The sequence below is a fragment of the Babylonia areolata genome, chromosome 1, assembly GCF_041734735.1.
Source record: "Babylonia areolata isolate BAREFJ2019XMU chromosome 1, ASM4173473v1, whole genome shotgun sequence".
NCBI classification, from domain to species: Eukaryota; Metazoa; Mollusca; class Gastropoda; order Neogastropoda; family Buccinidae; genus Babylonia; species Babylonia areolata.
Window position 1 is genome coordinate 69,301,106 of NC_134876.1, and position 14,178 is coordinate 69,315,283.

At 38.9% G+C, this 14,178-nt stretch overlaps 1 protein-coding gene across 1 annotated transcript in view; it reads right to left on the reverse strand.

Moving 5' to 3' along the window:
* LOC143286486 (dnaJ homolog subfamily C member 10-like) overlaps positions 1-13,445 on the reverse strand; it is a 29,284-nt gene extending 15,839 nt beyond the window's left edge. The window contains exons 1-10 of the mRNA XM_076594067.1: positions 13,276-13,445; positions 10,117-10,377; positions 9,436-9,604; positions 8,182-8,232; positions 7,213-7,298; positions 5,499-5,624; positions 4,349-4,514; positions 3,514-3,557; positions 2,337-2,462; positions 1,369-1,458 (exon numbers count right to left, since the gene is read on the reverse strand). Of these exons, the coding sequence (XP_076450182.1) occupies positions 1,369-1,458; positions 2,337-2,462; positions 3,514-3,557; positions 4,349-4,514; positions 5,499-5,624; positions 7,213-7,298; positions 8,182-8,232; positions 9,436-9,604; positions 10,117-10,287 (1,029 nt within the window). The 5' untranslated portion in view covers positions 10,288-10,377; positions 13,276-13,445. The remainder of the gene's footprint in view (positions 1-1,368; positions 1,459-2,336; positions 2,463-3,513; positions 3,558-4,348; positions 4,515-5,498; positions 5,625-7,212; positions 7,299-8,181; positions 8,233-9,435; positions 9,605-10,116; positions 10,378-13,275) is intronic.
* Between the last annotated feature and the right edge of the window lie 733 nt (positions 13,446-14,178).

Consider the following 14,178-nt stretch of genomic DNA (forward strand, 5'->3'; position numbering starts at 1 on the left):
TGAAGTCTGTTCACCAGATATGAATACATATCAGAAATGGTGAGATCATGTTCAAAAGAGAGTGCTTGCACACATACAGTCATCATTTCTCTCTCTCCCATTGTTTCTTGCATGCTCACAAACACACACACACACACAATGAAGTGCACATGTAGGTACACACATGCACGTGAAGCATCCTTCCTTTCATCTAATGTTCAAGTTTCTGGAAAACCACTGTGTCAGCTGTTCTTTAAATGCAGATTACTTCATTCACAGGCACACCCTCTGCTTTCTCCAAGACTTTTTGATTGATTCTAAAGCAGCTAACGGATGTATGGGAAAAAAACTACAATGATAGATATCAAGAAATCTCACTAGCACTTGATGACCACACAAAAACAACAACATTTAAGCTGCGAAAAGTGAAAGCTTTGGTCACAATACTTTTTCTTCTGCCTTCTATGCCATAGTTTATTCACCTGGAAACAACCACCACCTGCACAGACTGACAAACTCATGCTGACGTCACTCACAGGACAATTCTACAAAGTATCAAGGAGGCAAGAGTGGTAAGGTAAGAAGATATGAATAACTCAAGTATCTCATTAACTCACTGAACCCTGTCTCCAAGCATTGCTTGGGCAATTAAATTATTCCATTAAAATGTTTTTCTACATTCCTACAAATGCATAATCCGCTAGCAAAGGGAACTGGTTTCTACAGTATTTCTGGCTGAGTTAACACATGTCCATTTGGAGGAAAAACTGGTCAATTTCAGTATATTTTCTGCATTTGTCCACATCAATATAACAGGGAAGTCTCCAGAGGCTGTAAGCTCCCTGTGGTTGAATGAGTGATGAGAAATTACATCAGGTGTGGTGAAAACAAACATGGAAAACTACTGAACGCAAAAACTTTAAACCTGATTTAATATAAAATAAATATAAAGAAAAGCAATAAACATTAAGACATTATTGAAAAGTATTGTGTATGTTCACCTCAAAACGTTTTTTTCCTTTTTTTAAATAAATATGTTGAAAGACACTGAAGTTGATACTGCACATGTCGTATTGCACACTTGCATTTTTCAAACTGTCACATTTTCAGCATGATACTATTAACAATAGCTGATTTTAGAAAATGAAACAAAGTACAACCTGTTTTGCACAAACTTTCCCATTTACTCACACACACACACACACACACACACACACTCACACACACACACACACACACACACACACACACACACACGCACACCGTTAGATGTATAATAAGACTACAATGATAGATACAAAGAAACAGAAACATGTGGTCTATTCACGCAGTGTGATTTTTCAACAAAGGAGACAGGTGAGCCATCCAAAAAAAGATCCAGTTTTTTACCTGGAAGGTCTCCTGATCAAGGGAGGTGACATCCGGCAACTGATGCAGCACAGTGGACACTATGTCCTGGGCCACCAGAGAGCTGATCTCCTGCAAAAGTTCACAAAAAATTACTTCTTCTTTACTTCTTGGAGGTATGATGATAATGATGCTGAATTTTCACGAAACAGTGGCCAATGTAATGAGCACCACTCATGACCAGAGGTGTTTATCACACATGCACTGTCTTTTTTTTTTTTTTTTTTTTTTTTTTTAACAACGAAAAACTACAGGTATCGTCTACAAACCAGTGAATAACTGTCAATTTTTTGCTGAAACTTTTTTTTTTTTTTTAATGTATTTTTCAAATTGCTCACAGTGCATGTATGCTGTTTGTGTAATCAGTGAATGGACAAGGGTAGACCACATGCTGACCACATAACTTAAATCATCTCTCAATTTTTTTTTTCAGATTTTATGAAAATATGCCTTCTTTTCATCTTATATGTCTCAGTGTCATCTTTAGTTACAGCCCCTCTGCCAAACTGTGCCTACACATATACAGTTTACATATAAAAACATCAATTATACAATAAACCTTATAAAAGCAACAGATAATGTGCCTGTGTGCATGTGTGTGTGTGTGTGTGTGTGTGTGTGTGTGCGTGCATGTGTGCAAATCAGCATGCATGAGTGCATTCTGTGTAAGTGATTGTGAATATGCGTGAGATCAAGAATGCACAGTGTTTCATCTCAGCCATTCAGTTTTCTCTGACAATGCACATCAGATACAACACCACAACATCACCGCTCAGTATCAAAAGAAACACACACAAAAATCTTACAAATGTGCATATTCTTCTTCCTCTTCTCCCTTAACTCTGTGATTGGTCTTTGGGGCACAAAACAGAACTGTTCATGTAAATACACAAATGAAATGAAACCTACGTGAACAGTTAAAAAAATAAAATAAAATAAACAGTACCAACCATGCCCTGTTTGGCGGACACCTCCTCGGCATCTTTGAAGAAGAAGATACCATGGTGATGCCCCAGCTGGTCGCAGAGTGACTCGTACTTGTGGCAGTCCACCATTCCAACCTTCACCAGTCCATCCTGACAACACACACACCGCACAGTGCTTTGTGTTGTGTTGTGAATTGTAGTGTACTTTATTGTAATGAGTGCAGTGCAGTGCAGTGTAGTGTACTGCTGTGCTGTGCTATGCTGTGCTGTGTTGAAATATTATTGTATTGTATATTGTTATGTTGTGTTGTACCGTATCATCTTGTGTTGTACCATACCGTATTGTATTGCATTGTGCTGCACTGCATTGCATTGCATTGCATTGCACTGTATTGTCCTGCATTCTATTCTATCCTGCTCTATTATGTTTTATCACAACAGATTTCTCTGTGAGAAATTCGGGCTGCTCTCCCCAAGGAGAGCATATCACCACAGTGCAGCGCCACCCTTTTTTTTTTTTATTCTTTTTTTTCTGATCATGAATGCATTTGTTTTACTATCAAAGTGAATTTTCTTTCCAAAGAATTTTGAAAAGGGACAACCCTTTTGTTGCTGTGGGTTCTTTTACATGCAGTAAGTGCATGCTGCACACAGGACCTCAGTTTATTGTCTGATCTGAAAGACTATCATCCAGACCACCACTCAAAGTCTAGTGGATGGGCAAACAAAAATCCTGGTCTGTATGGGCACTGAACCCATGGACACTCACTTCCTATTAGAGCGCGTTACTACAACACTCCTCTGTGAATCTGTCCCCTCTCTTCCTCCTCCTCCATACAGTTTAACCAACATATGACTTCAGATCAACTTAAGTCTAGCACACCCCTAGGTTTTTCTAGTACATCGATATGTTTAATCATTCATTTTCCTTATTTGTGTATTGTTTCATTGCTATACCATCTTACTCATGTTCCATTTACTTCCTCGTTCATCGTTTACTCAAATGCACATTCCCCCAGCACCCCAAAAATTCAACCCCTTGCCCCACAGGACCAGAAAAAAGATGGTTAATGTACACTCCTATGCTGAACAGCAAGCATCCCAAGCCATGATGTCAGGTGCACCAGTCAGTAACCGTAGAGTATAGATGAAATGTCATTACCATTAATGCAGCTTCCGTCAGTCATCTTACATTACTCACCAGCATGGCTGCCAGCTTCAAGCATGTTGTCTCCTCCAGACAGTCTACAACAAATCAAAATGATATATGTATATAGGGAGAAAGAGAGAGAGAGAGGGAGGGAGAAACAGATATATTACAGACTTCATAAAAGCAGGTACGTTTTTCATAAAATGTGAAAAATTTGAGAGATTATTCAAATCATGTAAGCTGCCTACCTCTGATCTGTTAACTGAATGCACAAAGCTGGTCTACCACTGACCTCTTAACTGAATAGACACAGGGTTGTTTCAAGCACACATGAATCATGAACAGATTGAAGACTGGATTTGAAAAATCAACGTCTAAACCAAAGACTTATGGTTATTCAATGGTTTTAAACTGATAGGTGCAGATTTTCATTTTAATAAAAAAAAATTTAAAAATTTTAAAAAATGCAAGAAAGCACCGTTGTTTATCAGTGGCGTTCATTACATTGGCTACATACACTGCTGTTTCCTGACAATTCAGCATCATTTCATCATGCCCCAAGTGGTCCTTCACTTTCTGTGAACCCTATATTTCTCTCTCTCTCTCTCTCTCTCTCTCTCTCTCTCTCTCTCTCTCACACACACACACATACACACACACACAGATGAAGGCAACCTGCCTTTCATTATATTACAAAAGATAAGTCAATACAATTCATCATCATCTAAATGCAGAAAACAAAATGTCCCAAATTCTGCGCACCCCTAACCAAAAACAAAAAACACTTCTACAAGTGTCATACCTATCCATCTTCAACCAGACAGTTCCTATATCTATACCTCAGTTAATGAAACAAAACAAAACAAAACAGATGATCTGTCCCTACCTCCCCCGTCTCCACAGAATGTGAGAAGCCAGGGCTGGCCACTGGTATCCTCAGTGATTTTCCACTTGAAGTTTCCCTTGCTCAGCCTGTGGAAGACGGCTGAGATGAAGCCCATGGCATGCTTCACCAAAGCACTGGGGCTGCGGTTCCCATTGTATTTCTCCCTCTGTCCACACACACCAAAAGCCTAAATAGTAAACATCATACTGTGATCCATGGCATAGTTCTCTTTGCATAGTCAGGACAACATGATGCTCCTGATATGTGAGCCATGAATGACAACCCACAGCTGTTTTCAATGAATGTACAGACCAAAGTCTCCATCATGGTTCCCTCTATACCCTCAGTACATGAAATGGATGATCTAAATCTTATCATAATCACTGGTGATGAAGAGTTTGCATGTTACACTTCATTCCACACTGATACCCTATCTTTCAAGGCAGAAAAATACACAGACACAAATTTTAATGGCAACATGATCACACGTGCATGCATGCACCACACACACACACACACACACACAAATCTTTCAAGCAATCACAAATGAACAGGCAGGAAATAATGGCACTTGAAGCAGTAAAATGAACTGATACTTCATAGAAAAGACCTCAGCAAGGTAAGCTTCCACATGCGATGCAGTTTCTGCTGAAGATAGGGTATCTTTACACATTCATACACAGTTCTGTATATGTGCGTTCATGTGTGTGTATGTGTGTGTATATGTGCATGTGCATCTGTGCATGTGTCTGTGTGTGAATGTGAGCATGTGTGTGTGTGTGTGTGTGTGTGTGTGTGTGTGTGTGTGTGTGTGTGTGTGTGCATGAATGTGAGTGTGCACATGCAAGGGTCATGTGTACTTGAGAGTGCACACATGTCTATGTGCTGCTGTTTTTTTGTTGTTTTATGTCTTCTCAGTGGCATTACTCTCACAGTGCTTGAAAAGCCACAATCAGGGATATTCTACCAAAAAGCAGTCCACATCTAGCTGATATCAATCTCAGGTCATCATGAGGCTGTTCATCAGAGGAGACCCTGCACTTTTGCTGAGTTATTTCACAAATGTGAACTAAAGTTATCGGACAAAATTGCAGTACTTCACAAACAAGCACCAAAGTTATCACAGAGAGAGAGAAAGTTGCACACTGACCCGAGGATACATGACAAGGGAGGGGTAGGAGTGGATGCCCTGCATACGGCAAAGCGCCCAGTCGTCCTCACAGTTGACGGCCCCCACCCGGATCACTCCCTCCAGCTCCCGTGCCATCTCTCGCCACTAAAAAACAACACACTTGTCCATTTCACACACATCATCCACCACTTCATCAGGACTCTGGGCTGGGGGTATGTGAATGATACAGCTTTACAAACTGGGACCAGCTTCTGCGGAGTCTTTTCCAACATGATTTTTAGGCCCAAGACATACGACAAAAATCAGATAGTAAGTGTCATTGTTATCCTTGTTGACAAAAATCAGATGGTGAGTGTCATTGTTAATGTTATCATTGTTATCATGCTTACTGACAGATGGTATTTTCTACACTTTTGAGCCAACAAACACAAACATGTTTGTTTTGAATCCAGTTACTGTTCTGGTAAGAAAGAAAGGGTATACACAGATCTTACTTGATAATTCAAAATGACTTAGAAAAGATAATACAAATGTCAATGCACAGTGACATGACGGTTCTGAAATAAATGAACAGTGAATGCAACATTGCAAGCCACCACAGAACCAACTAATGGAGAGATCACACTCTTAATTTTGGCTTACCACATACATCCTAACTGCTATCCTATCACTGTAGAATCTGCAATCACTTAACAAATTTGTATTTTGTGATGTGGTAACAGCAGATAAACTGATTCTGCTTGGTTCATTTCACAATAATGCTATTTTGTATATCACATCATATTACTATCATACTTATTTGAAGGTGCCATGACACTATCATACTCTAATGAAGGTGCCATGACACAATCATTCTCTATTGAGGGTGCCATGACACAATCATTCTCTATTGAGGGTGCCATGACACTATCATACTCTAATGAAAGTGCCATGACACAATCATTCTCTATTGAGGGTGCCATGACACAATCATTCTCTATTGAGGGTGCCATGACACTATCATACTCTATTGAAGGTGCCATGACACAATCATTCTCTACTGAGGGTGTCATGACACTATCATACTCTAATGAAGGTGCCATGACACTATCATACTCTAATGAAGGTGCCATGACACAATCATTCTCTATTGAGGGTGCCATGACACTATCATACTCTATTGAAGGTGCCATGACACAATCATTCTCTACTGAGGGTGTCATGACACTATCATACTCTAATGAAGGTGCCATGACACTATCATACTCTAATGAAGGTGCCATGACACATTCATTCCCTACTGAGGGTGCCATGACACAATCGGATGGGTGCAGTGTACACCAGTGATCAGGGTTTGAGGGCCTGTCCTGATGGTGATGGGTCCTTGGGAAAGATACTTTACTCCAGTTTTCCTTACTCCACGCAGTTATGAATGGGCCTCAAGGCCTGACTAAGCGCGTTGGGTTACGCTGCTGGTCAGGCATCTGCTTGGCAGATGTGGTGTAGCGTATATGGATTTGTCCGAACGCAGTGACGCCTCCTTGAGGTACTGAAACTGAAACTGAAGTTATGAATGCGGCACCTGACTTAGGTTGGGGAATGTTGAAACAGCAGAAGGACAGGATTGTACCCTGCCTTCCCCCACTGAGCCCTAGACTCAGTGAATATGAATTCACTGCCCCAATGGCCCTAAAAAGCTATGGGACTTTCAACCTTTAACCTTAATACTTGAGGGAGCAGAATGAGGACTTACAGCAGGAGCCAGGTCGTGACAGTGGGAGCAGTGAGGAGAGTAGAAGTTGATAAACCAGATATCGTCCGTCCCATCCACTGACATTTCTAAAACATCACACAACAAAAACAGTTGAAAGTTGTTAGATAATTATGTAGAAATCATATGGAAATCAGACAGCAGAAATGAATGAATCAATATCAAGAAGAACAACTACAACAACAATAACCGAATAAGCATAAATGTTGAATGATACGAGACATTTTCACAATTACTTTTGATAAAATATACCCTGGTATGTGAAACTGAGCAGTTATATTTACCATTATCAGTTCCACACAGAGAACAAACTTTCACCAGCCATGACCAAAGTGATAAGCTTCACAAAAAGATCTGGCAAATGGTATTTCCTTTCATAAAACCGCTTTCCTTCTTCTTCTATGTGTAAATTTGTATGGACAGGGGATGATAAAGGGATGATAAAGGCATGAAAAGGAATGGGATTCAGACAAGTTGTGTTGGTAAATTCTGTCAGCATGTCTGTGTATGAATAAGCATGCACATATCTATCTAGTCTTTTCTTTTTATCCATATTGTTTACACAATAGAAATGTGCAACATTTTTGTCAGCCTGTTTGTTCAGTGTATACTACAATGGAAATGAGTGACAATGTTTTTTTTTATTTCTGATAGTGATAAGCATGCATTCCATTCATCACTTCTGAACCAAGCATGAGACAGTATTATTCAATATAAAAAGTTACTCCCATTATGATTTTGAATATTGTTAGTTTTAAAGTTCATATCATTACTTACTTACACACACATACAAGTGTACAACTGCACACACAGAGATACACATAAACAGACATACACAGGCACACACAGAGACATACACAAGCACACACACCAACATCCACACCCACATACACCTGTTATTCCGTTGAGTCATTTACATGCATTTTTCTACATACCTAACAAACAGCTTACCAAAGTCTGACTTGCTCAGTGTGATAATTTCTGGGTCTTCATCATAAATACCTGCAAAATACAATGCCTATGAAAAATCACATCAACAGGAGCTATCCATAATTCAAACATGAGATTTCATACTATATTTTAAATTCACAAATGAAAATACAAATATATGATGGCAAAATTCTAACAGCAACATGTCCTCCCAAAAGTTTGTTTTAAGTTCTTTTTTTTTTTCAACAGTCAACCTATCACCAAAGCAATGTCTACAAAGAACAATTCAGTTTATTTTTTACATGACTCTAGGTGCATCTTTCTTCCACAAAAGATCTCAAAAAGGAAAAAGCAACACACACACACACACACACACACACACACACACACACACACATACAAATACAGACAAAAAGAAAAGAACATGAAGCAAAAGTGAGGAGTCAGTGCACACATAATTCATCAACATCCTGATGAGGTAGCACAGTGGTAACATGTCCCCTTGGAAAGAAAAAGGCAGGAAAAAACAAAAAACGGTGACGCTGCATTTAAGTGACATGCTCTCAATGGGGAGCACAGCATGTATATCACACTGAGAAATCTGGTGTGACAAAAAAGCAATACATTATTTATCATACAATATATCCAAAAATAACAAAAAGTGATGTGTAGAAAGAATAACTAGTAACGAAATACCCCTTTATTTTTCCTTGACGCAGTTAATGATACATTTATTTTGTCATTTCAACTTCTTTCTAATAGTAATACAGACAATACATAAAAACTCTTTTATACTTTTATTTCTATAGCAGCCTCATTTCTCATTATTTCAGTATAAAAATAAACAAACAAATAAAAGCACCACTGCTAAGATAACAATGATAAATCAGTTCAACATATGCTGCCTGTACAGTCAGTGAGGTAACACCTGGATAGCAACGGAATAGGAAAGAAATGTCACTACATTAAAAATCAAGGAATTAAAACATGTACATTTTCAAGCGAAGCTACCCAGTGAGGTGACTGTGGAGAAAGGAACAGGACACAACTGTTGTAAGAACAAAACCTGAGTAATTATACACATGGACAAAACAAGTAGGACAGATCCATGAAATTCTGCAGTTTTCATCAACACAGATGACTTCAAAAATCACTCTAGCCCGTGGACTCTCTACGGAAGTTTGGGCATGTTCTATAGGATTTAGGCAAACATGTACAGAGTTCCAGCAACTAAAATTTAATTTTCACATGAGAGTGTCTATTTGTTTGTCTTACCAAAGTTCTGTTGATACCACTGCCAGCTCTCATAGTGACGTCCACGGTTGTTGTCTTCACTCAGGCCTTCTTCACCGTACATATCATACTTTTTTCTCAACTCCTCATCCTTCAGTACCTCATATGCACGTGTGATCCGTAAAAACTTCTCATGAGCTTCAGGATCTCCCTGCAGGTTAAAAAAAAAAATTCAATGTTGTAAAAACAAAAAACATTTAAAAAAAACCCAGTCTAAACACAACATAATGGACAGTCTCCAACAGACTGAAGTTAGGTGTGCTCCTTATTGTCAGCTTTGGTGTTTCTCTTCAGAAAATATATCTATTATCTAAAATAATCTTACAATTCATCAACAATGATCTTACAATTCATCAAAAATGATCTTACAATTCATCAATAAAGACCTTACAATCATATAAAACAGGTCTTTCACATTACTATATGTCTGATTTTACCTTTAGAATCAATCAACATTAAGCTGGTTAATATATCAATACTACTTACACTTCTGTGTTTGTGGATTGCAATTCCCATGTTCACTCATGTAGATCTTCAAGTGTGCTGTATCATGTGCAACTGTTAATACAACTCAATTTAGGCAGCGTTACTCTGTTCTCAGAGTAAATCATTACTTCAATTTCTAAGCTTCATTAATGACAAACAGTAATCCTCCTCACTTACTGTATTTTTGTCTGGGTGAGCAGAGATGGCCAGCTTCTTAAATGCTTTTCGGATTTCACGGACTGAGGCACTTTTTTCCACCCCCAACAGCTGATAAAAGTCAGTGGCCACCACCCCACAGATCAGGACACACATCACCCATGTCACGCTTTCCACTGCAGCCACTTTCATCTTGGAAACTCTCAAGGCATTCAGTGAAATCGTGCAGGACTACTGGCTGATTCAAAGGATGCAATTCTTGATGTTCTGAGTAGTTCCAAACTGCAAGAGACAATGATAAAAAGTTGATGTATAACATATATCCATAAAAATCTATTTCTTTTCAGATAACATTTCCTTATTTTTTTCTAATGACTGTAGCCCTGAACATACTGACTTCAGGAATCACTTCATCATTTAAGTGAAGTATAATACTTACAGACTACAGTATTATCAATTTAAAAGAGATTTAAAATAAAAATTAAAAAATCCTCTGAATTCTTTTGCAATAAAAACAAAAACAAAAACAAGAGAGGCAAGGCCTTCAAGACTCACTTGTGATACACTTTAAAAAAAAATCTAATCATTAAAATGTGTTCTGTATTTGTTATTATAAAGCTTCGGGTTAAAAGATAAAGAAAAAAAAAGTCCTAACAGCAGATTCGAACTCCACGTGTTCGGGTGAGAAGAAACTGTCTTAACCATTACACTATCGTGGCTCCTTAACTGACGTTCAAAAATATAATATTTAAATATGCTTTTTTAAAGGGCGATAAATCGGTGAGAACGCTGTTTAAATCATATTATTCTGGTGTATCTTGATAAAGATCAACACCACTGCCAACACACCAGTCACAGTCAGTGGTGAGCCCATCAGGGAGGTGGAGTCTTTCATCTACTTGGGAAGTGTAAATGACCGACATGGAGGCACGGACCGAGACGTCACAGCCAGAATCGGCAAGGCAAGAACAGCTTTCATCATGCTCAAGAACATCTGGGCATCTGGAGCAATCAGTATGAAAACCAAACTCCGCATCTTCAACTCCAATGTGAAGTCAATTCTGCTCTATGGATGCGAGACATGGCACACAACACAGTCGATGCAACAGAAGATTCAGACATTCTTCAACACCTGTCTGAGGCGCATCTACAAGATCCGATGGCAGGAGAAGATCTGAAACGAAGATCTGTGGGAGCGAGCAGGACAGGAACCAGTGGCCAAGCAGATACTGCAGAAGAAGTGGGGCTGGATCAGACACACCCTCAGGAAGCCAGCGTCCAGCATCACATGCCAAGCCCTGACCTGGAACCCGCAGGGAAAGAGGAAGAGAGGCCGGCCTCACAACAGCTGGAGGCGAGATACCGAGGCAGAGCTGAAGCAGCAATGGACCAACTGGACTAGAATGGCCAGAACAGCCCAGAACAGAGTGCGATGGCAAGGGGTCGTCGATGGCCTATGCTCCACCATGAGTGATGGGCATAATGAATGAATGAATGAATGTAGACATATTTGGGCAGCATACAATTTTAGCAAACACTGAGAGGACATAAAGACTATCCTCTCTGAGTCCAAAATATTTTGAATATCAAAATAACATGCTGATGTGGAGTGATGGCCTAGAGGTAACGCGTCCGCCTAGAAAGCAAGAGAATCTGAGCGCGCTGGTTCGAATCACGGCTCAGCCGCCGAAATTTTCTCCCCCTCTACTAGACCTTGAGTGATGGTCTGGACGCTAGTCATTCGGATAAAACGATAAACCAAGGTCCCGTGTGCAGCATGCACTTAGCGCATGTAAAAGAACCCACGGCAACAAAAGGGTTGTTCCTGGCAAAATTCTGTAGAAAAATCCACAGCGACAGGAATAAAAACAAATAAAACTGCATGCAGGAAAAAATACAAAAAAATGGGTGGCGCTGTAGTGTAGCGACGCGCTCTCCCTGGGGAGAGCAGCCCGAATTTCACACAGAGAAATCTGTTGTGATAAAAAGAAATACAAATACAAATCTAGTTCCATGGTTACTGATGTATAAATAAAACATTTTACTCCCAACCTTACCCAACCCCTATTTTCAGTTGTGAATGACCATAGTAGGTCATACAAAAATTAAAACTTGAATAAGAGCATCAGGTGAAGTGTGTGTGTGTGTGTGTGTGTGTGTGTGTGTGTGTGTGTGTGTGTGCATTTTAATCATACATAGGATTAATTTGCTGGATGTTCTTAATTATTGGATGTTCTTATTTGTTTACATTGTTGTGCAATACCTTATTGTTTTAATGTGTGTGTGTGTGTGTGTGTGTGTGTGTGGTTTTAAATATATAGATTTGCTGGATGTTTTTTTATTTGTATACATTGTTATACAATACCTAACTGACTTAACACATGCACATGTTTGTGTGCGTGTGTGTGTGCGTGTGCGTGTGTGTGTGCATGTTGTTTGTTTTAGTCTATTGTCAGCTACTGTGAGTTCTTATTCGACTAGTTACTTTTATGGTGCACATGTTCGTTTTATGTTGGTTTTTACAACAAGTCTGTGATTGCAAACATTACTTTCCATGTGGATTAATAAAGTGTTTTTGAATCCGAATTTGAAATAAATCAAATTTTAAAATATGTAGGTGCGGTGTGGGATGTTTCTCAGAGTATAGGTTTGACTGGTTGTTGATAGTGGCTCTTGTACCATATCATAAGACGGTGACTAAAAGCCTCTATGGACAAAGCTTCAGAAGCTGAAGTATGCAACTGTCTCCTTTTCCTTTTGCTGTCAGAAAAGCTAGAACCAGTTCAGCAGGATGACTGACAAAATATTCCCTGCAGTTTCTGCTGGCGTCACCCAATCCTGTGATAACAATCATGACCAGAACATAAAATGATGGGGGAAAAGACCTGAAAATACATAAGCCATTCGCCATTCCAGACATGGTTTATCAAATCATTCCCCGTTCAATCATGTTATAGTATCATTATAGATCTGGATCTTGAAGTGCGACCACATAAATCAACACGTGTCAACACTGGGCATAACACTTCAATCTTTTTGTACAGACTACAGCATCTTGCTTTGTCTGACATGTGAAATACAGAAAAAGCATGACTTCTATCAAGGCGGCAGCTCGAAACTCGCTGCTTCTACTGAATACATTATCAGCTGGTAACTGTCAACAGAAGAGAAACTACTTACGAAAGTAGATCAACCACACTCAATATTCACGCATGAAGTATTGCAGCTTCAACAATATTGCATAAGCACAACAACTGTCGTAGGGTGATCGATTTAACAAATGCACTGCATTTCATATTTTAGAGGAAACAGTTGCAATCAGATCAAATAACCTGAACGGTAGAAATGTATTTTCGTTTCTTACCAACGTGCTGTTACGGAAGCGACTACCACGTTGCATTACGCATGCTCAGTGAGGTACAAAACATACAAAACTGTGAACGGAAATTAAAATGTTCAATGCTGAGCGAACCCACGGATTTCGAAATCCGTTGAGAAAACCACGGATGCAAAACTAAGAAAATAATATAGTACTTGATGATAATGATAAAAAAAGATGATAATGATAGTAATGATAAATCATACTTCGTTTAAAATACACAGATACACGAGAGTCACATGAATTCAAAATGGTCAGCCACATGGATTCTATATTTTAATGCTAAAAAAATCTAAAGTACTTCATACTGGGAAATCAAACCCAGAGAAAGAATACATAATGAAAATCGGAGACAAAGAAATGAAAGTATCAAAATGTGATGAGGAAAAAGACTTAGGTGTCACATTTGACAAAAATTTATCATTTGACAAACATATAACAAATAGTATAAACAAAGCGAACAGAATGATTGGAATAATAAAAAGAGCATTTACATTTATTGATAAGGTTACTTTCTTACGGTTATATAAAACATTAGTTAGACCTATCCTAGAATATGGAAACACTGTATGGTACCCAACGCAAATAAAGCAGTCACAAGCCATAGAAAGGGCTCAAAGAAGAGCAACAATGCTGGTCTATAGCATAAAAAATTATTCATATCAAGAAAGATTAAAGTACTTACAACTACCATCATTTAAAGC